Genomic DNA, 26,188 nt, shown 5'->3' with positions numbered 1-26,188 from the left:
CAACTCTGACCAAAACTTATCATAACGGGGCCGCTGTTGTGGAGAAAAAAAGGTTTGCCTAAAACTATAATATCGAATATATGAGCTAGTGGCTGTTTTTTCAGGCACCCAGCGAAAGGAAATGATAAAAATGACAAGAAGATACTCAATAGGGTAAGCGATCTCCCATGACATCAAGGGTCCTAGTAACCGCGCTAAGATAAGCTCGAAGCGATAAGATCTTAGATACGATAAGATCGAGGGGCTCGATGCTCAAGCCTCATACGACTCTTGCTCCCTCATGATCAGCACCACCAAAATGGCCCTCAACGAACAAGAAGACTCTACCTCTCTACGGTCCATCTTTGATACCGCCTCACGTCTCCGCGTAGAAATCGAAGAATCGTACGACTACCAAAGCGACGCCTATCAAAATAAGTTACGCACTGCGGTCACCTCATATCAAAAATGCAAAGACCTCATTGATCAAATCTCTCTGTTTAGCTCAAACGAAGGGTTGGAGGATGTGAGCTCGAGTGAAATTAGGTTTGCGCAATTGGTGGTGTGCCCAAGATAACTACTTGCTGACCGATTGAAGATACATGCTCGTCGACTTCTACCTTGCAGAGCTGAGCTTGAAGGAGAATGCGCAGGATAGAGAAACTGTCTTAAAGCGTTCTAGAACACTTTATAATAGGTTCTTATCACTATGCGATACCTATGATTTGCTTTCTACAACCGACAAAAGCGCGTTTGAGAAGGGCGCTGTCTCGTCTTCTCCTGCGGACCCCGCAACCCGAAGAAATGAGAAAATTGCAAAATATAAAGCCGAGAAAGAGCTTAAAGCAAAAATTGAGGTAACTTGCTTGTTGTGATAAAATGCTGGAGTGACATCGCTGATGTCGAATACAGCAACTCTCACAAAATTCTCACAATCTTGATGAAACCGATGTCCGAGCGCTTCACCTTGCTTCAATCTCATTGTCCATTATGAAGGCACTACAGGGCCTTGAAATGATCTTTCTCGAACTTGACATTCTTTCACGTGCTCCCAAACCCTCAGACACTCCTCAACCTCCTCCTGAACAAGACTCCCGATCACAGGGTCGTAAAAACCCTGCAGATAGCTATAGCGAAAAGCTCGACCTTAATATAGCATCCAGCATGAAAGGGGGGCCCTTACTGTCTTCTTCTGGAAAGCCATTACGGCCGTTTACTCTACTAGACAGTCGCGAAAGGTTGAAAGCGGGTGTATTCAAAAGTGGCCATAATTTGCCGACTATGACCATCGATGAGTACCTGGAAGAGGAGCGAAAACGGGGAGGTATTATTGAGGGTGGGGGGGAAAGGAGCGGGATAATACCAGAGCCCGATGAAGACAACTACGAGAAGGCAGATGCAGAGACTATGAAAGCGAGAGAGTGGGATGAATTTAAAGAAGCCAATCCAAGGTTCGTTTTCACAAGACCTTAGCTTTCCCTTCATCCTTTAGCTACTATGTTAACATTATTTTAGGGGCTCCGGCAACACATTAAATCGAGGATAGGTGATTGGACTCTGCGAGGCCAAGGACCTCTTGTAAGGGATAGGTGTATTATGTAAATTTAAAAATCAAGCTCGATGAATAGTCCAATTTCAGTGGTTCAACTACTCGCGTCATACATACATACATGTTTACAGGGTTGCAGCATAACATAAAACATCAGTCGTGGTCAGATGATCTACATCCGCATTCTATCCGTCTATTTGTATTACTTTAATCCTGTATTCAAAGTGTCAATGGTACAGATAGGTCATGCCTAATAACTATTGGCTTAGAGGCCGTTAATCCATCCTTAGAGGAATACGGTGTCTTCTTTGGTCTCAAGGGCGTTAATAAGACATGAAAAGAGTGGGCGTTAATCCTGGACATCATCACAGGTCCAAAACAGGAGATTCAAGGCAAGGATCCACGCCCATAGTATAAAAGGTGAGTTACCCATGCATTGCTAGTCAGAGGGCTTCACTCATAACTTATCAATACTATTTACAGATTTAAATTATAAACTCTACCACATATATAAGCCCCAAGTTATTCCCACGAGCAAGTATAGAATCTCAACCCCAACTTTACCGACCAAAGCTCCCTACGCCAAAATGATCTCTCTTCAAGAACACCTCATGACACTTGTGGTTGAAAGATGGACTCAAAAAGACACCCAAGATATCCTGAAATTCATCAAGTATCTTTTCAAACAGAGTCTCATTGTCGAGAATAGTGAGGACCAGGTCGCCATCTCGATTGTCCAGGAAAAGACTGGACTGGACGGATCTGAAAGCCAAAGAACATTATGGGTCTCCATCAGAGAGGTGGTGAATATTCCGCAGGAAGACTATATCGAACTACGGACTCAGATTCTGGAGAAGCGTGCTTCGTATATGGAGCATGCCGCATCGTCGTATACAGAAGCCGATCTACAGTGGAAGATACTTCATGCGCTTATTGAGTTGCTGATGAGGATGAAGATGGATGTTGGAGATGGGCCTGGGTGTTGGAAATGTCAGCAGCGCTCATACATTGAAGAAATTCGGGTAAGGTTGTAAAAGTAAGCAAGTATATGCTAATCTCACCATAACGTTGTGTTAGTGATCACAATAGTGGCTAACGAAACTGCTTTTGAAGCTTGCAATTTGTGGATCCCTTAAAATTCCCTAATAGTTATGTCTCCTGTTTATCACTTACTTTCGCCCGCCCCAATCCATTTAGTGGGACGTCCCTCTTTTACATTAATCCTCAACTAAAAATTTATCCACGGTACACGCGATATTTAGTCCCTGGATTACATCTTGTGATTTTTTATAAAAAACTGTATAAGTAACCAAAAATATAATTGCACTAAATACTTAAAATTCTAAAGTTTGGTATCTAACATGTGCTCATATTGAGTACTATTTACAAGAGCCGTGCATATGCGTGATTATCGAGGCGAAGAGCCAGCACTATTATCTTCCTTCGGCCTGCTAACTTCAGCTTCCTCTTCTCTTAAATACCTCTCCTTGCCCCTCTCTCTGCTTTTGTCTTTACTTTTAGCACTTAACTTCTTTACCTCTCTTAAGATATCTTTAACATCCTTCATACCCTCTTCTAATGTTCCAATTCTCGCTAAAACTAGTCTACCAAGCATATCATCACCAACACCGCCTCTGGTCCCAGTAGCCATCGCCATTTGGGTCGCAAAGCTGGATGGGACCATTGCGGTATCTATCTGGCGAGCAAGTTCCTCCATAGTGACGGAATTTCTTCTTCGTTCTTCATGGTCCTTAATCAAACTTGAACTATCAATCGTTCTTCGCGAAGAAAGGACAGGACGTGATCTATTGGCAGTCTGCGGTCTGGAAGAACGTGGGGACTTTCTTCCGGGGGATCCCTCGCCGGGAACACTTAGCCGTTCGCTCGCTCTACGAGACATCGGAATGGCCTGGATGTTTTCGACGCTAGAATTTTCCCCAGATGTCCGCAACATTGTTTGAGAGTTCAAAACAGTCGTTGAGGTACCTGTACGATGGTGCTTCTTTGGGCGAATCGGAAGACCTTGTTTGGGAAATTCGAGGCTTCTAGGTCTGGGTGGAGTCATTGTTTTCTGCGGACTAGGTGATCGATCTAACTCTTGGATTGCAGCATCAGTGTTTTCCGTGTCTTCGTTTATCTCGTCGTCTCCATCGTCTTCGGAATTTCCTTCGTTGTCCGCGTCTCCCTCAGTCAAAATTTCAGCAATTGTTGCTCCTTCTCCTAACTGCTGTCCATCATCGGTCCTCCCCCTAAACTCCTCCGGATTTGAAACAAAAGATTTTGTCCCGCCAGTAAAATGCTTAGTCTGCATATTCCCTGGGCGTACCCCTTCGATTGTCCCATAGCTATCTATCCTGCGAAGAGTACGTCCACGTCTCGTTAAAGCACGCCTTCTTGTAGCAAATCCGCCCTCAATATCTGTAGTCAAAGAGCCAGTAGGTGATACGACGCCATTCATCCACGAATCTACTACGCCTCCGGTCCCAATACTCCTAACATCGCCTTTGCTTGCACGCATCCTCAACGAGCCCTTATAAGGCCTTCGAAAAACCTCGTCTAACGCCGCTTCTTGATGCTCGCTACCCATAACTGATCCGCCACGGAGCCTCCTGGAGCTAGTATCGAAACGATCTGATAACTCAGGGAACGCAGACTTTGTTGAAAATGCATTTGTTTGGTTGAATAACGAATCATGAAGGGCGGTCCGCTCATAAAGAAAGATAAGCACCAGAATTGGAAAGTGTGTAATTTTAATGGCGGTCCGGTTCAGCTTAACGAATGATCGAAAAGGAATGAAGAACCTCAGTGGATGGATTATCCAGGCGAGAAGATTAAGTGGTGCTGTGTATGAGAATAGACTGTCCGATTTTACCAGAGAGAGGGTATTCACGGCAACAAGGAATTGATGTTCTGTTGGTGATTGGTTAGTGTTTATATTATACATAAGAACCAGAAATAATACCTTCTTGTGAATTAGCAGCTACTGCAGCAAATGAGTTTGTCAAAACTGTGATGAGGATAGTGACAATCAAAAAGTGACATATTATCAAGAATGCTGTCAGAAGGATCCTGCCAAGGGGATTGTAGTTCTCCCAAACTTCCCAAGCCTATAATTGATTATCAGCAACTCCATCAATCTATACAGCCCAGATGGACACGTACTGCTGGCGTAAACCCCATTAAAATCTGGAACAAGGCGTATCTGCAAGTCGAGTGATTAGTTGTGATTACATAAGGGGAAATTGGCCACATACGAGACATCCTTAGCCGAGTATGAGTCCCTTGCAAACGCAAGTGTAAACGCAACAAAGAATCCAGAGCAAGAAATTAGTATTAAAACTAATAGTGCAACCATATCTACTGCCATGATCTTGAAAGCGATAATAAGTTGACTAAAATATCGATAATGATCACTACTCATATAGAACTAGTTAGATTCTAGAATTAAGTATAGCATTGAGGGGTTCTTACAGCACGGAGAATATTCTAGGAAACAGAAAGACTGCACAAGACGCCAGAATATCGTAACCCCAATTCGTTATGCCCGTTCCGTTCTCAGGTGCCAAGAAACCGATTATCCGTAAGACATAAAAGCTTGAAGTTTGTCAGAAAAACATTATTATGAAAATGAGGTAATGAGGAACTCACGCCATAAATAAGAGATATATACCCATGTCGAATGAGTTCCATAGCGATATAAAATACAGCGAGACGCCAGCTTCAGTGAAACCCGCAATCTCATCCTGTAAACCGAATGTTTAGATTATATTACGCAACCCGATATATTAGGTTTTACTTACCATCATAAACCCAAGAGACCAAAGCCAGAATCCTATTTCCAGAACGGTGATTTCGTGCGATCTCTGTACAAGGACCATGACATATCTATATTTATAATCAGTTTCATAAATTCAAATAGGATCGTATCTACGTACAGAAATAATAATATAGCAAGTGAAAATGTCGAAGTGATATGTTTATATCTCGGAACCCTCAATCTCGAGAGCTTGAAAAGACTTGCATCGCGAGCATCATATAGCGTGGCAGACCTGCGGAATGGCATCATACTGGACATGGTATTTACTGAGTACTTTCGCGTATCCTTCATTCTGTGAAGCTGGTCTAAAGCAGAATGGAAAACTATTTTTCCAGTCCATATCGCCTCCAATTGTTGAATCACCAGAGGATGTGAAAGAAATTTCTTAGCCTGAAGAAACCATTAGTCTATACTCTAATTGCAAATTTTCGAATCCCATCCTCCTGTGACTATTGATATTGGAGGTTGATCGTAGGGCCACACTCAGTAATCATACCTCAGCACGAATTGAAATCTCTAAGGCGGATATTCTACTTGCTCTCTGTAATCTTGGTGGCGTAGGAGCAAATGATATGTGACCATCCCCAGGAACTAAAGCAGCAGGAGGTGGTTGACCTTGAAGGGGGTAGAAATCGTAACTCAGAGCATCAATCTATTAGAGTAATGGTTAGAGGTATATACCAAACAAATTTCGGGCTTTTTATTCCTACCAATTCCCTTGGCGAAAACTCTTTGAGAAGCTTAATTGCTAGCAATTCTGCTAATAATGCGCGCGTCTTTGAAACAGATGCATTTCCTGGGTTTTCCTGGGCTTCCTTTCGGAACTGGAAACAATTTGCCAGAAGACTATAGAGGATACCTTTTGAAATTCTCTCAGGTCCCTGTATTAACGAGGCTAGAATTGGTTTCACTAGAAAGCTAGAAACTTGAGGTGACCGTAACTGATCCCATGTCAAGGTCGTATCCACACGGGAGATGATATCTGAACGAATGGAATGAACCAAGGAATAAACTGGTATCGAATCTATGCGTTTGTGAGTGTTAGTTTAACCAACAATAAGATGAAACCCTAAGAGGTAAATATACCAAGTTCTGCGGCCGAAAATATTGGAAGAAGTGGAGTATCCTCAGTGTTACTCCCCCCCGAGGACTCGGAAGATGAAGAGGGGTGCGAAAGTGCTGTGGTTTCATCGTAAATTTGAAAATAGTCACTCCTCTGGTCATCGTAAGCAGAAGAAAATGGGGAATGTTCTGTCCGTTCTTTTCTCTTCGATCGTAAAAGGGAAGACAACATTGCTTCTGGCCGGTTACAACTTTGAAACCAAGGTGACTGGGAGGAATTCTCACTCTTATCCCTCCAGGTTCATTACTGTTTATCATGAGCTAGCACTATAGCGCTTGTGGACGAAAATTGCGAATACTGTCCAAGCGGTGGCGGACTGCTCTGCGCAACGTACATACATACATTTACTCTAGCTGGTGACTATGGAGCCGTTAACGGCACCTCTTCCGTAACAACGTCGACCGCCCTGGAACTGAGCATCTGAAACCTATGGTCCACATTGAGAATTACACCACGGACCGAACGCCTGCCAAGTTATCTCACCTCCCCACGCCCTGGTTCCAATCTTTATCTAATGCAGGCCCGATAACAGCATATCTATCTGTTGGTTTACTGAGTCGCATAGGTACATAACGAGTAAGATACAAGAGCGGCACCTCAGTACCAATTAATGCTGTTGGCACCTCGCTCATACAGCCATACTCTAGGTAGAGTATGTGTTTGCAGTAGCATTTACCTCGGCCCCCTTCTATGAGCTGTATTTTATTTTTTCCAAGATTGGTTCTCCTGCAATCTAGAGTACTTATTGGTATATATCCCTTTCTAATTATTTCATATTTACCTATCGACCCCTCCTAGCTACATACCTATCGTTTGGGCGCTTATGACCTCATAAGTCCCCTTGAGAGCAACTCCGATAGGTATGAATCTCTATATTTTGGTGAATACATGTATTGACGCAGGTAGGCAGTGCGGCTACGAGTACTTTAACTACTTTAGTAGAAAGCAAATACCTCAAACAACTGCGCAGCTGCCCCAGATCTAGAAATCTGCTCTAGCTTGCTCATGCTGCGGCGCAATTGCCCAACATTTCCTAGAATCACCGAGATATTGCTCGTATCGTTGACATCTACTAGAGTATAGGCTCTAAGATGGCCTTGAATCTATGGATCTGTTGGGTGTCGTCTAAGATGGCTACTGAGCAGGTTGCGGGAAATATTTGGTTGTGGCGGTGCAAGCTGTCACACCCAATGATATCCTTGATTATTCCAACCACTTCGCAAGCACTCCACGGATAGAGAAGCTCCAATCTATTGATTTAGGGAATCCCTATCTCACTACTACATGCCATGTGGTCAACTCACCGCAAGAATTTGAGTGAATATTAGCGAGAAACAACACTTAACGGTGAATGTATGGAGCTGGATATGGAGTGCACATCCTCATTCTGCACCATCATCCCACATCCCGAGCCCCGACACGCTCCTCGAAATCCAGCTTGGGTTTTCGGGAGCTGTCGGGACCATCCTCTAACATTCACGAGCTCTAAGAATTTGCAGGTTGGGAAAAAACGATCACCCTCAGCTTTTCGATCCGAACAACAGCCCCACGCTACAAAACCTGTCATGCTCACCTAGCCGTCAGGATCCAAACAATAATTTATCAATCTTCAGGAAAGAGCAAAAACTACGCTAGATGGTTATGAAAGTTTCTTTTCCTTAATGATTGCCATAACATGTAGCTCTGTATGTCGCCATTAACTAGATACCAGCAGAGCATGACGACTACTGCATATCAATTGTGTTCTTAAAATGCAAGGCGAAGCGAAGCATTTCAGAAAATTACTGGAGTTGACCAGGCTTTAAAGTATGTATATAAATAATTCAGCTAAATCTCTCATAGTTATCTCGTTTCTGCGGACGTTCAATGAGCCCCAGTTCTTATTAAAGACGATGCATAGACTAGTTAATATGTTCCCCAGATCTTCGGGGCCACCACAGGGTCCTGCAGAAATTGTTTACCGAAATTTGAACCTGTGATGCACTCAACTGCAGTTCTTGGAGCCTTCATCCGAAGACTTGCTTCATTTGCTTGGCGGCTAGCAACCACCCCACATCTTTACTGTAGACTTCTTGTGCAACCGTCAACGCCTCAAGCTCTGAACGTCCACTTTAAAATCAGCGGGGTCGGACAGCTTTAGAATCCTCAATTTTGGAGTTTCAGACCCTGCGCGCTACACTTTTGCAAATCTCCAAAGTAAGCACCTTAGAGGGTACATAAGCTACGTACTCTATAGAAGGTTTCGGCTCGGGCTTGGGGTTACCAAATAGGCCAGTATCACCCGTCAACGTCGTCGTCACTCCGTCGCGACGTCTAAGGCGATAAGAGTGCAGGCCAACTGGCTTCACAGCGTCATCGCCTGGCCGGAGGCAACACAAACTACGCACAGGCAGGAATATCATCAGCCTTTCCCCCACACCCGGTCGAAAGAACTTCTACATAGAAACCAGGTGGATTCATAGAACCTTTACCATCCTTAAAAACGCCACATAACCTCCACTCTAGAGTACCTATATTGTACTACATATATCATAGTACATACTCTACTGGGGGGGAAATGTAGAATAGACATGTGAGACAACGCAGTCTCACAATCTCGGGGATCATTTTTAATGCACCTACTATTTTATTAGCCGTTGAAACACATCATGTATGTATATCCTATGGATAAGAGTCTTTACGTATAAAAAAAGGAACCAAATAAACCCCACGGCGGGAAGGAAATTTTCCGACCCACACAAGAAATAAAAAGAAGGCGCCACGCGTAATGAACACGGAACCATATCATCCATGCTTTTTATTGGCTTTCGGGGTTCGGAACGGCCTAAAATACTAGTACGGTAGATGAATGGCACAGCTTATCTCAATGATCGTCCTTCGTCTGTTTTAAATTCAACCCTAGCTTGCATGACGTGAACTTGGGTTGTACATGTTCACGACTGGCGCTCGTTTCACCCACCAGAGATCAGCAGCTTCGTACTTCTTTCAAACCAGACGGCAAAGTTCCAATACCTTTATAACCCATCATCCGTCTACAACTTTTCGGAGCCCCTCCAGTTTGCCGGAATTCTAACGGAAGCCAAGTTAAGTGAAGTAATATCGAGTGATAATATATGATGACGAAAGATAGGATTCGGCGATGCGCGAAGATTAATACTTATAGCGAAGGGATCTCTTAATTCCTCAGCAGACACCGATGGTACTTGGTTCGCTGTGTTATATATTTAATAGAAAAAAGGATATTAAATATAATCCAAACACCCCAATACCGTGTAAAACCCAGATACTTGTAGCTACATGCCTATAGCTACATGTAGAGTCTCTATAGGCGCGCGAAGATAGAATATCCATATACGTACATGTATACACGTGGATATATGTACTGATCTACATCCTGATCCATATATGTGATGATACAAGTAACGTATGCATATGAGCATTACATGAAATTCAACAAAGAAGAGAATCAATTGATGTATTCACAAGAAGTACAGATGCACTTACGTATATCTAACACATATGTAAGTACATATATACGTAGCTAGGCTCGTCCCCAACTCCTCTAATTCCATGCTTCCAGCTTGCTGCTAAGTAGGGGATGGGTACGAGACTAATACGTAGCATACTTCATATCTAATAATTATAGCGCTGTCGAAATAATTAATCACCATCGCGTCGCGCAATTTGATTGCACCGCCGCATGCATGAGTTGACACACCTATGTAGTTGTAGAGCCTTTTTCCATAGCTCCGCTTCCACAAAACTACATGTAGAGTACATGTAGCCCTCATACAATTCATTTGGCCTGGTTAAGCCATTTTTTAAGATGTGCGTAATTATACATATGGTTCTCACAGATCAATAATATTGGTTACACCACAATACGTATAAATACTACAGCAAAGGCTTGCTAGAAGGTACCAAGTTTGAATCCGGTCCTGATTTCGTGTACCCGAGTTTGGAAAAAGCTATCAAAAATAGTGTAAACGTACATGGAGTTGAATGGCCTAATGGGAGCGAGCTGCATAGTTTGGCTCTGGTAGTATACTAATCACTGCATGTAGATATGATCAATCTTGTCATATCGCTAGAGCAGCGCTCATAACGGAGGACGGCAAGTCTTTTTTCGGGGAAAACAACTGCCACTTGATGTTTTTTTTTCTTCTAAGAAAGGTATTCCTGGTACGTTTTGTTTACAGGGGATGAAGAGTGACTAGCTGTGTACATGACTCGACGTAACGTTAACCCTTACCCTATAGTTAACCCATACCTAATTTCATAATCATGTGCGATGTCACTATATATATAAGGCTCGTAGGGTTAGAACCGTAAGGTTGATATATATACTAATAGAGTCCTAATATCAAAACCTTCTAATAACGGTAATTTATGTTTGCGTAATGTAATCATGATCCATCACTCGGAAAACTAACTTGCTGGAAATGCTTTGGTTGTTATCTCATGCTGGAAAAGGTTATAATTATTGTCGCTAACCAAAATAGTAAGGAATGTTTCATTATCATTCTTACAGATATTTTAGGAGGCAATCTGGGGGTAGAGTGATAATATTTGCTGCACCGTCTATAGTGTGATTAGGCTCCTGGCTCTCTAACGGAAGTCGACTGTATATCCCCAACATCTATCCAGCCGTCCGGTTCATAAACAGTCGTGATCCAAAGAACGCCAGAGAAAGCAGTGCTTTTATTCCTATCCTCTCCTTATTTTCACATTTCAAAGGCTTTAAGCCCTCCCGTCTACTTCTTGTAAATCCGCTACACCCAGGCCTCGTCCAACCTTGACGTTCCTCTTCTTCTTTGTCTTCTTTTCTTTCGGGACGTCGCCATCAATGTCGACATCCTCGCCAGCGGCCTCGTCCTCATCCTCGCTCTCACTCTCGGGCTCTTCAAGGAAAGTAAGGTCTTTTCGCATGGAGTATGCGTTTTCGCCGTCTGCATAGTATTTTTCTTCTACTTTGTCGACCTCGAACTGGAGCGTATCGCGGTAGAGGTGGAGCGCGGCCTTGTTGGAGACACGGACGTGGAGGGATACATATTTCGCGCCGAAGGCTTCGACCATGGCTTTCTCTATCGGGCGTAGTTCTACATGAGTGCCTATCACCCCATAAGACTTTTCACGGATATATTTGAACTTACGACTCTGCCTCATCAACTTTTCCGCCAGCCCCAACCGCCGGTGGGTGCGCATGACACTTAAACTAGTAATGTGCCCATGCTGCACACCATCTGTTGGCTCTTCCTCCATCTTAGCAAGCACATAGCCTACAATCTTTGGCGGTTCCCCAGGATGGTTGTCGGCGTACGAAAGGTCAACCGCTACGTAAGATAGTTGCGGCCATGAAAGAGCATGGTAGAGGTAGTATTTGAGGAAGTAGTTTTCGGGTAGGTTTGTGATGTTTGCTAGCTGCACGTGGGGAATGTCGGATGGCTGTAAAACGCGAATATCCATTTTGATATTTCTGTGATTTAGGAATTGATGGATTGTAGGTTGATGGAGTTATGTTAGGCGGGTAGTAGTGGGGTGTTGCGAGGGGTGACTGGGGGATATTCAATTGGATGCTGCAACGGTTGAGCTTGTGGAGAAATGAAATTTTGGCTTGGCTTCACCATTCTGAAAGCGGTTCAATGTCTTGGCATCTTATGGCAAAGAAGTCACCCCCATACCTGTCCTACCTATATCTATGTGTAGAGAATTTTTTACCACATGGCCCGTAGAATAGGGCTTCATCAATACCTACATACGTTGTGCATGTACCAAACTAGGGTATCTACACTGTAAGATCATGTAGATATGAGCTGTCACCAAGCCACTCGACTGCTGCGCTGCATTTACCATGTCCGTAACAAGATTCTGAGTTAGCGTAGAGTTGAAACCCTTCGTAAAAACGATTAAACTCATGTACATTTCCGTCTGAGACGATCCACAATCAAGGGGATCAAAACTTTCACGAGAATTTGAGCATAAATGTAAGGCGGGAAGGGGGGAAAGCCGACTCGAGAGGAATGTGGCTGCAGGAACAAAGAACTGGCCTTACTGGCATGCAGACAGCTGTCTTCTTAGGAAACTCTGCATCTCGCCTGTCTTGAAAAAGACGTGTTTCGGCTAACTGCTTGTGAGTAAGGCAAAGATCGACCAGGTCTATTCTGGAAGAATGCCTAGAATGGGAAAACATTGGATACCAGAGTGTGTGGGTGGTGATGGATGAGGAACCTGGTTACGTAGAATGGATGGGACTTCAATGGATTAATTGGTTCCCATAAGACGAAGCTCTTTGTTTCCCATTTGGGTCTCCCTATTCATTTTTCACCGCCTTTCTTCTCCTCCGCCTACCCCTAACTCATTTATCGTCCCTTTCCCCGCACATATTTCTCATCTTTCTTTCCCCCGGATCTTGATCAATTACAACAAAGCTAGGTCTACTGCTTTTAATTGTATCGTCACGTACCAGCCAAGTAAGGTGGCGCGTCCGGGTAACGATTTCCCTGCTTTAACGACAACCCTTGCCGCGGTTCTTCACTTTTCAAGGAAACTTGCCGCGTCTCTGGAATCTCCTCCCTAATAAATAAACACACCACAAAAGTACACATTCCAGTTTGCCAGCAGCCACATAGACCCTGGGTTTATAGAGAGGAGTGTCACAGTATCCGTCTGCATTGCTCATCACGAATCCTCCATCCCAACTGGTGGCCTTACGTGATTGACGTTTGACAACGTCACACCATTCCAAACACTTAAAGGAAATCAGAGCGGTTGGGATTTCCAACCACAATAAATAAAAACCATGGACTTCTCAAATTCAATATCACGAAAGCATCCGGCGGAGTCGACAAACTTTACAACCCCCGTAAAAAGACGCCGCACAACCGTAGTTCACACACCTGTTCCGCAGAATGCCCGGAGCAATATGTTCGACAAGTCACAGAATTTGTCATTTACATCTTCGTCGTCAGCCGAAGGAGGAATTCCTTCTACCGCTCCGCGTTTGCGTATGAATGCACCAATTACTCCTGGTCAACCCCGTACTGCAGCACCGGACATGGGCGCTCCAAACACCGTGGGCGGAAATAGGACGAAGCTCCTAGAACCTCGTTCATTTGCTCCAAAGCCCTTGCAATCGCCCTTTGCAGCACGCTCGATGCGGAACAGAAAGCCAACAGAGTCTAGTTTTAGGTTTCTTACACAGCTGCGGAAACAGCAGGCAGAGGCAGCAGCTCGATCTACTGCTAAAGCTGATCCTGCCGTGCCCGTAGCGATGTCACCATCTGAAAACCCACCATCTAAAGGCTTGGCAAACTCGGTCAATGGATCGCGTGTAGCAACCTCTTCAGCTACAGCAGTGCAGACCCCCACTCCTGCGCGTAGAATTCATAAACCCAATTTTAGATCTGAACGAAAGCCATCCCCAAGGCCTCCAGGCTCGCCCTCGATGTATCATTTTGGGGGAAATACGAGCACATTACATTTACCGTTTTTTGGCACTAGTGCACAAAGCCCTGCTGCTTCTAGTCCAAGTGCGCCCGAATCGCGTCTGGTGTCTAAATCTTCTTCCGGGGAGACTGCTGTTCGAGCTGATGGCATTATAAATTTCCTCGCTAGTTCAATCGAGAAAGCTAAACAAGCACTCGCTGGAAACCGCGCCGATCGTAATGAAGAGCGGAAAGAGAAGGAAAAGGAAGCTATTCGGAAGAGGATTGAGGAAGAACAAAGAATCAAAAGGGATGAAATATTCAAAGCGGAAATACAACGTGAAAAAAATGAAAGGGAAGAGAGAGAACGCGAAGAGAGAGAACGCGAAGAGAGAGAACGCGAAGAGAGAGAACAAATTCGTGAAACGGAAGACAAAGGTAAAAATATGGAGAGGGACTGGTATGCAGATGGCGCTCCATCATTTGTGACCGAAGATACAATTCTTGATCCAGTGGATTACACGCCGAATGGGTTCCATGAAGCTACTTTTGTGGAGGAAGAGTCGACCCAAAATCAAAATCCCTCCATTATCGCATCGTCACCCATTGTGAGGTTTAAGGACCTGTTGGAGCAATCTACCTCCCAGGCCCAAAATATTAATCACGGTGGCCGTGAGGCATCTTCTGAGGAAAGTGAGGAAAGTGAGGAAGAGGAGGAAGAGGAGGAAGAGGAGGAGATACAGAAGAGACCGGTTGTTAAGGACAGACCTAAGTCCAAACCTACAGAAGTGATTTGTATCGATTCCTCGTCCGATGAGGGCGAAGGTGAAGAAATTATACAAGAGGCAGAAGAAGATGAGGGAGAGGAGGAGGACGATGAAGATGAAGACGAAGACGAAGACGAAGACGAAGATGAAACTGTAAACATGAAGTATTTTCCCTCAAATCATTTCTCAAAATGTATTTTATCTAACCAAGCTTGGATAGCCCTGCACCTAAATTTTTATTCAATCATCCCCGAAAACTTCCCGGTAGCGAAGATCCTGAGGGTGAAGGGATTGAAGAGGATGAGTATGAGGAATACGACGAGGAAGAAACTGCAGATTATGATGAAGAGGATGAAGAAGGTGAGGAAATTGCACCAAGCTCGGCCTATAAGTCAAGGCAATTTCTTGAAGACGACGAAGCCGAGGAAATCATCGAGCAATTTGGAGCCGAGCCAGCGGACTCCGGCGACGACGAGGAAGAAGAAAAGGAGCCGAGCTACATCGAGGAAGAGACCGAAAGGGATGAAACCGATCATGAGGGCTATGGAAACGAGACTTCAGTAGTAGAAGGCGACGCGGATCACAGTTTGGACTCAACCGTCGTGGTTGATAGGTCTAGCCAACATTCATCCACGCTGACCAAACCCCAGAGTGAGGGTCAGGGGAATATAGTCCTAGAAGCTATTGTCAGCTCACCTGCACAAGATTCGGATCCAACTCTGGTTTCTCCACATCAGGAGCAGGACGCTGATCAACTCTCCTCATCTCGTTCCACCACCCCCACTCCAACCAGTCCAGCGGGTATTGTTATCATTGATGATGATGCCTCCGACGGGGAATTGCAGCATGATGCCAAGGATGTTGAACCACAACCAGACTCTCTCCAATTGGTTTCAGACAACGAAGAGCCCTCGGTGGTGGAAAACCCGGGTATCTACATAAATGAAGATGCTGATGTGTTTAACCGATACGATAAACACATTGGGAAATGTGACGACAGCGGCCATTTCTTTGCTGATACAGATGACAAGGCCATTGGGTTCATCAGTGCAGAAGGTGTCTTCCACGGATTCCAGGAAGATCCGGAGCAGGGTACCAGGGCGTTGACCAATTCAGAGTTGAACGGGAAACCAAGAAATGACGATCCTGACTATGTGGATGAAGAAGAGGAAAACGAAGAAGAGGGTGATAACGAGATTGAGGCAGATTTCAAGAGGGCTCTTGAAGAGGAAGATGAAGACGCCGAGGCCGAGGACGACACAGAGCTCGAGAAGCAAGAAGCTCTCCCGGATGTTGTTGAGCCTGAACCCAGGTCAGTTGCTAGTGATGAGCCTCTGATTGAGGAAGAGGAAAACGTTGGTGTTGATCTCCATCATGAACACGAAAATAATCCTGTTTCCGCTTCTAGAGAAGTTGTTTTCACTCCCGCCAAGGAAGAAGAAGATTCTTTCTTCCACCACGGAAAGGAACAACCTTCAACCCCGAAAACTTCATATCGCATGATGAGCAACGATGAATTATCGAGAAGTTTGAGACTTAATAAGGATGGAGGCCTTATTGTCAAGGAAGCTACTCCCGAGCCTCAGTCAGATGAAGATGAGACGCCAGTAGGCCAAATCTCGGAGAACAAGGCCGAGCTAGACGAAAAGATCGAAGAGCCTTTGGTAGACCCAGCTTTATTAGAAACGACCCAAGCCCCAGCCACGACCTCCGAAAAAGAGGAAGAATCATCGCCAGCATCCCCAATTGCCGAAGTTGAGCTCACTGTTGAATTAGAAGTTGAAATTACTAAAATTGAAGCCGGACCCGAAAATGAGGATGACGAAGAAGCTGATACAACAATGCAGACTTGTGCTGAAGGGGAGGACGAAGCTGACACAACAATGCAGACTTGTGTTGAAGAGGTTTCGATTCACTCTGAAAGTATCGCTATCGTCGAGCGCGATGGTGGTGAAGCTGATGAGAGCGAGGACGAGGGCGAGGGTGAACCTTCCCCTACTCTCCTTCCTGATTCATTCTATGATAGTTCTTCTATGGTTAGAGATTTCAGAGAAGGCACTGTCGAAGAACAGATTATCGAGTGGCAGCAAGGTGATAAGAGGGAGAGCTACCATAAATACAGCATCAGAGAGGAGGACGAGGATAGCGGGAGTGAGATGGAAGAGGAAGGAGCTGTCGAAGAAGAGGCGCCGGTGGATGAGAGTGTAGGGGAAGAGCAGCCTGAAGAGGAAGAGAAAACAGATGTTGATGACCCTGAAGAGGGAGATGAGATCATGAATCCATACCCCAAGATTCCAAACCAACCGATGTTCGGATCTATGCCACCTACTGCACCTTCGTCATTTGATACGAAGTTGGCGACTGCTCCTCCGTTTGGGTTTAAACCACCATCTATTGCCACATCGGAAACAGCTGGAGAAAGGCTGGCAACGGCTCCGTTATACTCATTCACCCCGCCAACCTCTTCCCCATCCGAGACATCATCAGCAGAAAGGTTACCTGCAGTACCACTCTTTGGCTTGAATACATCCACCATTTCTACTCAACCCCCGGGCGATCAGTTGCCGACCACACCATTGTTTGGGTTCCAGCCACCTAGCTCCACTCCATCGGAATCATCTGGGGGGATGCTAGCGACTGCGCCGTTATTTGCTTTCCGGCCGCCTACCGCCATGAACGTATCGGCTGAGAAGGTTGAATACCCTGCGCTGGCAAGCAAGCCGTCATTCGGGTTTAATCCATCTACCACTTCTTCGTCTTCTGCTGGTGGAGAGAAGTTGGCATCTGCGCCGCCGTTTGGGTTCAAGCCACCCACCACTTCTTCGATTCCAACAGGCGGTGATAGGTTGCCGACCGCACCATTGTTTGGGTTCCAGCCACCTAGCTCCACTCCATCGGAATCATCTGGAGAAAGGCTAGCGACTGCGCCGTTATTTGCTTTCCAGCCACCTATTGCCATGAACGCAGAAGTGTCAACTGAGTCTGCTATAGAGAAGGTCGAATACCCTGCGCTGGCAAGCAAGCCATCATTTGGGTTTAATCCACCTACCACTTCTTCGTCTTCTGCTGGTGGAGAGAAGTTGGCATCCGCGCCGCCGTTTGGGTTCAAGCCTCCCACCACTTCTTCGGTGCCAGCTGTCGGTGAGAAATTGGCAACAGCACCGTTATATGGGTTCAAGCCACCGTCTGCGGCTCCATCAGAAACTGTACCAGTTGAGATGTTGCCAGCAACGCCACTCTTTGGCTTCACACCGCCCTCTTCAATGCCCGCACAGGCGGCGGATGAGGTTACTGCAACGGGTACTGGGGCTGACGTCGAGATTGTTCTTGACGAGGAGAGTATCGAGGAAGAGGCGAATGTTACGGTAGACCTTGGTCTTGGCGAGGATGATGTAGCTCTAGTACTGGAAGATGATGAAGAGCATAGCGCGGGGGAAGCTCAAGAACGAGAGCCTGCTAAGGTCACAGGAGATTATGAGGTGGGAGAAAACACATCAGCCTCAGAGCGTGAAACAACCGCAACTCCTCCGCCGTCGGAGGCGATCAACAAAAAGAGGAAAAGGACGGGAAAGACATCAGATATCATTACTCCAGAAGAACACCAAGATGTTGAAATGGTCGACGAACTCGCTCACTCTCCTATACCTAAACCCAAAAAGGGACGCGCAGTACGTGCATCAAAGCGTACTGCTGCGAAGAAGCGTAAAGGTGATACCAACTTTGTCCCACAAGACGAAAGCGAACACGAAGAGGACATGGAAGTCAAAGAGCCGGAGGTCAAAAAACGCCGTACCACTCGCAAGAAAACTTCAGCAGGCAGCACAAAAAAAGAGGACAAGGAACCATATCTCGAGGGCGAGAAGTTGGAAGACGAGCTCAAGACCGTTGAAACTGCCGTTGCCACCGCACTCGATCCTGATATTCCACCAAAGGAAACTGTTGAGTTGCCCGATGGAAGTGAAGTTCCCGCTATCCAACCTGAAGAAGTTGACATCTCACTCGGGAAGGAGTTGAGGGATGGGAAGGTCGTTGAGCCTTCTTCACAGCCAAAGAGGACTAGAAAAAGGGCACGTGAAGCCTCAGTTGAACCGACAAAGCAGGCAGCCAAAACGACAAGATCAGCTGCCAAAAAGGCAGTCTCTGTCAGAGAAACCTCTCTCGAACCTGAAGTCGCTGAGCCCGAGGTGGAGGAAGAGAAGGACAGGGTGGAGGAGAAGATGGTGGAGGAGGAACTTGAATCTCTCCCAAAGACGAAGAAGGCAGCTGCCCCTATTGCTCCCCGTCGGGGACGCTCAGCCTCAGTCGAGCCTTTGATCTCGTTTGAGGAGCGACCAATAAGAGCAACTAGGGCTAGGAAGACACCTTCTGTTAAGGAACTTTCCGTTGAACCCGAGGAGCAACCGCCGATAAGACTCTCCAGAGCCAAGAGAACCCCCTCCATCAGGGGAAATTCCGTCGAGCCAGAGGCCACGGGTGATATGGACATCATCACTCTTCGCAATAGAAAAGTCGTCGTCAACCGTCAAGGCTCTGTTGACCTATCGGCCGATGAGACGGATCGTAGCACCAACACCATTCGCCGGAGTTCTAGACAAAAGAAGGCATCTGCAGCATCTGCAGCATCTGCAGCACCTACTGATGCACCGTCACCCCCTTCAAAAGAAAACCTCCCCGTGACCCCCAAAGCCAAACGAACAAGGAAACCACCGGTGATGAGTGCAATCAAGGAAGCTGAGGTGGAAGCGAGTGCGAAGAAAGTCCGAAGGAGCAAGAGAAAAGAAATATAATTTGTCTTCGCGTTGATATATATATGGGTGGGGGTAGGATTATGGATGTCAATTTCTTTGGGGTCGAGGTGTTATTGCTTTTGCTACTTTCTTGATTGGGTGATGAGGTTTAACTTCGGGCAACTAATTATTCCTTTTTTATCACGTCCATTACCACGATAGGAATTCATCAATTGGTGTTTTATGCATTTCCTATTTCTAAGCTGTCGGCATGTTATCGGTTTGATCAATGCTTCTGGATATGAACGAAGCGGGGTGCACGTTTCCAAGATTTGACGCGGGTATTTTTTTTCGTTTTTTTTCATGATGTATATTTATTTACTAGAGCTGAAGCGAGTCTTTTCTTTGTTTTTCCTAATACATGTATTGCATACAGGCTTTTTTTTCGTTATGGGTAATATCAATAGGGTCAAATATACTCGGGTTATATGTATATCTATCGCGCGGTTCCACAGATGAAATAAACTGTGTTCCTGGTTTATCTACGTATGTAATATGGTACTACATAGTACAAGAACCAAGTACTAAAGCCTTCAATTGCAGTTACTTTTCCAACCTCGGCGACTGGCTTATCCTGACAGCAGCCAAAATTACACTCGTCTTAGCAGGTCCCAGTTGCTATAAATTCGTATTCCTCCCCCCACTTCTTTTAAACTCCATATGCTACTTTCGGGCCGCCCTTAGCAGCACCCTCTCTTCTGTGAACCAGTTCAATTTTTTTTGGGTATGGATATGGCTCTTACGCCGATTTCCCTATTCCCATTTTGGGCTAGGGTTCCTTTTTCGTGGATACACTACAATCGCCGTATAAGGGTACCTCTTATAAGGGTATGGGTTCTCGGGCTATAATAGGGTACGCCTCCGATTTTTTTGTAGATACGCAACCAAAGCAAAAAGTACTGCAGATTCGCCGGACCGAAATCTACTACTCCCACCACTGAATTGAACCATGGACCTTAAGACCAGGCACAACCTCTCGGTGTCCAGCAGACGAGTCGTGCGGAGAACCGCTAGACCACTCGCCCATGAATTTTTCTGGCTGGAAATGATATATGAGGCGGCGCCAAGACTGATTACAGGTATTACTAACTGCTGGATGGAGTGGAGCGGCTGCATTATTTCTTTGATTCTCTCCGTGGCATCGGTTTTACGTCTTTCTCGTGCACTCTGCACTTAGTATGTACAATAAACCAAAAAAGGCTCCCGAAAGGATACCACGAGACGAAACATCCTCTGCGATAAGACAGCCATGACCATTTCGGGATCAGCTAAATAACAAAAGAGAGGCGTCATAACAAGCGGGCGGCGTATCCGTCCCTTCATAGCATGCCACTCGTGGTCGCTACTTATGTAGCTCTTACTTTTTTTACTCACAGTAAAGTGTGGTCTCTACTATGTAAGTAGCCTAAAGGCCATTGAAAGGCCGACGAGTTGAATTCGGGTTGAAGTTTTATCTACATGTACACGCTGTCTTTTATCTCGTGCCGCACTATGTTACTTTGGGCCCCTACTAAGCATGAAATTAGGGAATAGTTGGCCGTCGGAATTAAGCTAGGTACAGGGCCGGCTTATATGGTTCCGTGTCCCCACCGACTATGTTTTCTGCTTTACTGTGGTATCTAGGCCCTAGTTATATCAATAAATCTGCGGCGCGGATGATGTCCTTTACCCTATATCAAACCACCAGGTTACTCACTGGAGGCAATAGCTTACACTGCTAATATGCACAATATCTTTGCTACTGAATCCTTAATCCAATCACCTTAAACCAGTAGTTGGAGATCCGACCCACCAACCCCAACACCACCCCAATCGCAGCCCAGACCCAACCCATCACTCGACACTTATATTCACATATCCTCGCCAAGGGTCAAAGCTGAAGCATTTTTTTTTTTTTTTTTTTTTTGGGGGGGGGGGGGGGGGGGGGGGGCTGAGACAAAATCAAAGCAGTCAATTGGGCCTGATAAGCGAATACCAAGCTTTTCGTGGCTATGCGGTATGGCGCGAGATCTCGTGTAACTATAGACATACAAATGTCTTTCAAGGGCGCAGGGGCTGTGCTTGATCTCATGATAACTCCTTTGCCTTTGTCTGCCGAAAGATGCTGCCCATCTGATGGGGGCGCCGGGTTTGTGGCTTGTGTTGAGGGATCTCTTTTCTCGCACCCGAACTCTGGCCTCTGTTATGGGTGGGCAGCCCTGCTGGACAAAGGGGGGCGTATATAAAAGCTTAAATGGCCTACCATCCGCCCACCTATGCCATGCCATACCCACTTCAATAAAGTCCTAGTTACTCCCCAGTACCATATCAGTAGTAAAGCAAAACAGTAAAGAACATACCCAGATACATACCATACTACCATACCTCACAATGGCCACCACGCCCACCCCCCTCTCAGACCAACTCCTAACCCTCTCTCCCCTCTCCACCAAAGTCCAAACCTCCCTCCTCGCCCTCGCCCTCTCCGACGCCCTCGGCGGGCCCGCCGAGTTCCAGCCCCGCGGCACCTTTCCACACATTAGCACCATGCAGCCCAACAGCAACTTCAACCTCCCCCCGGGCACCTGGACCGACGACACCTCCATGACACTCTGTCTCGCGCGGGCCATCACCTCGCCCAGCAAGCCCCCAACACCGGCAGACCAGGCAAAGCTCTACCTGAAATGGTACCGCGCGGGCTACCTCTCCGCCATCGGTCGCTGCTTCGACATTGGCGCAACTACGCGCGCAGCACTGCACATCTGGGAGAGCGCGGGCAACAAGGCGGATATGGCGGCGGTGCAGCAGCAGGTGCGCGAAAATCTCGGCGGGCGGTTTCAGGCGGGCAATGGCTCGCTGATGAGGGTGCTGCCGGTGGGGCTGGTGTATTGGCGGGACCTGGAGGTTGCGGTTGAGGTCGCTAGGGCGACTAGTGAGGTGACGCATCCGGCGGGGATGTGTCGGGATGCGTGTGCGGTGTACACGCTGCTAGTTGGCAGCATCCTGGGCGCGGTAGCGCGCGGGGAGAGGATGAGTAAGGCGCAGCTACTGGAGGTGCTGTATGGGTATGAGTTCCAGGACGAGGAGTTGGGAGCGGTGCTTGGGAGAGAGTCGGGATTTTTGGAGTTGCCGGTGGAGAGCGTGAAGACGTCGGGGTATGTGTTGCATACGCTGGAGGCGGCGCTGTGGGTGTTTTTTCGGACGGAGAGCTTTGAGGAGGGGGTAGTGAAGGTGGTAAATATGGGGGATGATGCAGATACGGTGGCGGCGGTGTATGGCGGGTTGGCGGGGGTGTGGTATGCGGATGCGCTGGAGACGGAGGGGTCGCTGTTTTGGACGGAGGGCGTGAGGAGGTGGAGGGAGGAGCTGATGCAGAGAAAGGTTGTCGAGGACGTGGCGAAGGCGCTATGGAAGATCCAGAAGTAGAGTTGTAAGCTGTTGTAGTAATTGCATGTATTTTATGTAGCTCATTTGGGTAGTGGTGGTTGGTGCGAGTGATGAGCTGTGACGGTGGGTGTTATTGGAACCAGTCGAACGGGCAAGCAGATTTCCTATGAGAAAAGCTAGCCAACTGCAGGAGCGAATATAAAATAATCAATAATCCAAGTCATTTAGACCGTGGTGGAGCCTTTTTCAATGGCTCTCCGCTCTCCACTCTCTCTCCCTAGCTATGGATGCTGTTTGGAAGTGAGCTGCTGCCACCCATTACAACGAAACTAACATCCAGGAAGTGATATGATGCCGGATATGAGGCGTTCCTGAGTCAGTAACTGTATTACATAGGTATGGAGAGAACATTACCTCTGAATCTCTCGGTTTGTCGCCATCATCTCCATACTATACCATACATATATCTAAATTTGCTCATTATCGTCTTTTAATTTTCCATCTAGGCATATATGAGACTAGAATATTGAGAGTATCCGAGAATAATGTTTCTGTTTTCGATAATGAAAGGAAGAGAGTGTGTGATAGGAGAGGCTCTGCCTGATTTTTGGAATGTGAGCGTCGTGAGGTCTCTTTTTCGTCTGATGTTTTGAAAGACCAAGCATTTTATTAACTGAAGAGAAACTCCTAGTACCTACGTGTAACTAATGTTCTCTTGGCTTGTTGTAGTAATATTTGCCCACTGCAGGCATGGGCAAAGGCTTGGCAAGGTCACCCCACATTCTGTTTGCCAGGATCGCGGCTCTCGGGAAGTCAGTCATATGTCAGCAGCTCGATAAACAACGTCTTCACCTCTATCTCTTGATATCGTGGACCTTGTCTTTGAAACACTCTTAGCCATTCCTAATTCCTCTCTTTCATCTCAAGCTATGACAGACATTTCATCAATTCTCCAGGGTGGCTACCACCACCCGCTCTCCCGCAAGTGGCAAGCTGAGCGTCAATTGACAAAGGTAAGCAAGCTCAATTGATCAAAAGGGCGCAATCAATTGGCAATTATACAAGCAGACTTCTAACACCCCAGCTACTGCTCAGTCCATGCTCGTATACCCCGTCTTTATCACCGACAATGACGACGAAGAAACCCTCGTTCCCTCCCTCCCAAACCAATACCGGTATGCACCACTCCTCAGAAGACCTATTTACATTTACTGACTCCCCCCTCCCAGCCGCGGCGTCAACAAACTAATCCCCTTCCTCGCCCCCCTCGTCGCCAAAGGCCTCACCTCCGTCATCCTCTTCGGCGTCCCCCTCGCCCCCACCGCCAAAGACCCCACCGGCTCCAAAGCCTCCGACCCGGATGGCCCCGTCGTGCGCTCCATCAAAGCCATCAAAAAGGCCTTCCCACAGATGTTCGTCATGACCGACGTCTGCCTCTGCGAATACACCTCGCACGGCCACTGCGGTATCCTGCACGAAGACGGAACCCTCAACCAGGTGGAGTCCGTGAAACGCATTGCACAGACCGCCGTCGACTATGCGCTCGCGGGCGCGGACTGTGTGGCACCAAGTGACATGAATGATGGCCGCATCAAGGCTATCAAGCTGGGTCTTATGGAGGCCAATGTCGCGCATAAGACTATGGTGATGAGCTATGCTGCAAAGTTCTCGGGCTGCCTCTATGGCCCTTTCAGGGATGGTAAGATAGCCCTTCTCCCTCCTCCTCCCTCCTTCCAATACTAACTACCCCCCAGCTGCCGGTTCCGCGCCCTCGTTCGGCGACCGCAAGTGCTACCAGCTCCCCGTCACCGGCCGCGGTCTCGCCCGCCGCGCGATCCTCCGCGACCTCGCCGAGGGCGCCGACGCAATCATGGTGAAGCCTTCATCGGCGTTCCTGGACATCATCTCTGACGCTGCAGACCTGGCAAAGAACGTTCCCATCGCAACATATCAGGTCAGTGGCGAGTTCGCCATGATCCATGCCGCGGCCGAGAAGGGAGTTTTCGACCTCAAGGAGATGGCTATGCAGACTTTGGACGGCATCCTGAGGGCTGGGGCCACCATTGTGCTGAGTTACTTTACGGAGCAGATCCTGAATGAGGGGTGGTTGGATCAGTAGAGATATCAAAAGCTGTAGATCTTTTATGCGATTTTTTTTGCGATTTTTTTCTTCCCACTATTTAGCTTGCAATATAGTGGTTGGGGGTTTATACCTTCCCCGGAATAGCAAAATACAAGAGCTTAGGATCATGAGTTCAAAGAGAGTAAAAACGCTTCCTGACCCAGTGCCTTGATATCCTCTTTGAAGGGGCAATATCTCCCAAATACTCCTAACCCCCATGCGGGTCCGTTTTTTGCACAAAGCATCACTCGTTGTTCTGGTTGATTCATGAGTTATCACTCGCACCTCCAAAAAAAATCACATGTCTACATGGCGGCAACATAACCCGATCTGATGCCCATCGAGGTTAGGATATATTACATTTAGCTTCCAGGAACGAACCTATACCGGCTAAATTTTAGCCCGGCACTAGTGCTTCCGCCCCTCTTTTATTTTTTTTTATCTAGAGCGTATTGGAGATAGCTATCTGTAATCCAAAATACGTGTGTAGGCCTCCTGATATACTCTAAATAGAGACAAAGACAGGAAGATCATCTAAACAGATCGTATCGAGCTAAAGAAAGCTCATGATGCATAAAACTACAGGTTATGGTTCCTATACCTCCCATACCTTGTGCAGCGAGCTACAGTAGCACAGAGTACCCCCAGATATATACACGCGTGTAGGGGAAAGAACCAGAAAATGCAACTGAGAAAACAGGGATTATTTGTATGGAGTGGCGCCGATATGCCATACAAAATAGGCATTTGCATTTTCTGGTTCTTTCCCCCATACGCGAGTACTGAATGACCCCACTTGGCTAACATATTTGCCTCCCTGTGAATACTGTAGAGTTGATATTTGTTTAGTGTAAGCTGATCTGAAATTTCCCTACGCTGCCCGAGATGATCGGATGACAGACATGAGCCCAACACAAACCGCCTAGGCGCCCTGCTAACTACGGTACGCACGCCAGTAGGTAAGCTATATATATGGCCCGTTAGAGTACTTTAAATACATCAGCCTACACCCAGCCTGGTATGGCACCTGTCACGCATGTTTTACTATAAAGTATCATAGCTACATGTAAGTATTTTGGTCGCCGGCTTTTCCATGGGTGTTTAATTTAGATTTGAACACACCCGAGCTCTATGTTATGTGCGTCATGCAGTACACATTAGAGCTTACCCACATGTGCACTTTACCCAAAGAATGGGGAGAGGACCCTTAAAGTGTAAAAATGAGCTGAGGGAAATATAACATGTGAGCTGAAC

The 26,188-nt window shown here is 46.6% G+C and overlaps 7 protein-coding genes across 7 annotated transcripts; 5 read left to right on the top strand and 2 right to left on the bottom strand.

The window, feature by feature from the left end:
* Window positions 1-298: 298 nt before the first annotated feature.
* On the top strand, window positions 299-1,525 carry H6S33_009680 (uncharacterized protein; the record flags this gene model as incomplete). The annotated part of the gene is made up of 4 exons (XM_044841102.1): window positions 299-525; window positions 578-836; window positions 892-1,430; window positions 1,495-1,525. 4 exons carry the CDS (start codon window positions 299-301, stop codon window positions 1,523-1,525), a joined length of 1,056 nt encoding a protein of 351 aa, XP_044698495.1.
* A 590-nt stretch (window positions 1,526-2,115) lies between these two features.
* H6S33_009679 (uncharacterized protein) lies at window positions 2,116-2,562 on the top strand (the record flags this gene model as incomplete). The annotated part of the gene is made up of 1 exon (XM_044841101.1): window positions 2,116-2,562. One exon carries the CDS (start codon window positions 2,116-2,118, stop codon window positions 2,560-2,562), a length of 447 nt encoding a protein of 148 aa, XP_044698494.1.
* Window positions 2,563-2,936: 374 nt separating this feature from the next.
* Window positions 2,937-6,639, bottom strand: H6S33_009678 (uncharacterized protein; the record flags this gene model as incomplete). The annotated part of the gene is made up of 11 exons (XM_044841100.1): window positions 2,937-4,438; window positions 4,491-4,635; window positions 4,691-4,730; window positions 4,783-4,941; window positions 5,000-5,122; window positions 5,177-5,271; window positions 5,329-5,413; window positions 5,464-5,735; window positions 5,842-5,997; window positions 6,056-6,369; window positions 6,432-6,639. The coding sequence occupies 11 exons, from the start codon at window positions 6,637-6,639 to the stop codon at window positions 2,937-2,939; spliced, it is 3,099 nt and encodes a 1,032-aa protein (XP_044698493.1).
* Window positions 6,640-11,208: 4,569 nt separating this feature from the next.
* H6S33_009677 (uncharacterized protein) lies at window positions 11,209-11,934 on the bottom strand (the record flags this gene model as incomplete). Its single annotated transcript, XM_044841099.1, has 2 exons — window positions 11,209-11,552; window positions 11,622-11,934. 2 exons carry the CDS (start codon window positions 11,932-11,934, stop codon window positions 11,209-11,211), a joined length of 657 nt encoding a protein of 218 aa, XP_044698492.1.
* A 1,333-nt stretch (window positions 11,935-13,267) lies between these two features.
* H6S33_009676 (uncharacterized protein) lies at window positions 13,268-19,446 on the top strand (the record flags this gene model as incomplete). The annotated part of the gene is made up of 3 exons (XM_044841098.1): window positions 13,268-14,823; window positions 14,880-15,971; window positions 16,068-19,446. 3 exons carry the CDS (start codon window positions 13,268-13,270, stop codon window positions 19,444-19,446), a joined length of 6,027 nt encoding a protein of 2,008 aa, XP_044698491.1.
* Window positions 19,447-21,816: 2,370 nt separating this feature from the next.
* Window positions 21,817-22,851, top strand: H6S33_009675 (uncharacterized protein; the record flags this gene model as incomplete). Its single annotated transcript, XM_044841096.1, has 1 exon — window positions 21,817-22,851. One exon carries the CDS (start codon window positions 21,817-21,819, stop codon window positions 22,849-22,851), a length of 1,035 nt encoding a protein of 344 aa, XP_044698490.1.
* An 890-nt stretch (window positions 22,852-23,741) lies between these two features.
* Window positions 23,742-24,931, top strand: H6S33_009674 (uncharacterized protein; the record flags this gene model as incomplete). Its single annotated transcript, XM_044841095.1, has 4 exons — window positions 23,742-23,825; window positions 23,908-23,987; window positions 24,042-24,511; window positions 24,567-24,931. The coding sequence occupies 4 exons, from the start codon at window positions 23,742-23,744 to the stop codon at window positions 24,929-24,931; spliced, it is 999 nt and encodes a 332-aa protein (XP_044698489.1).
* Window positions 24,932-26,188: the final 1,257 nt, after the last annotated feature.

Source organism: Morchella sextelata (assembly GCF_020137385.1).
Source record: "Morchella sextelata strain SCLS chromosome Unknown scls_3, whole genome shotgun sequence".
In the NCBI taxonomy this organism is placed as follows: Eukaryota; Fungi; Ascomycota; class Pezizomycetes; order Pezizales; family Morchellaceae; genus Morchella; species Morchella sextelata.
The sequence above is the reverse complement of the archived record's forward strand: the minus strand, read 5'-3'. Positions and strand labels throughout refer to the sequence as shown.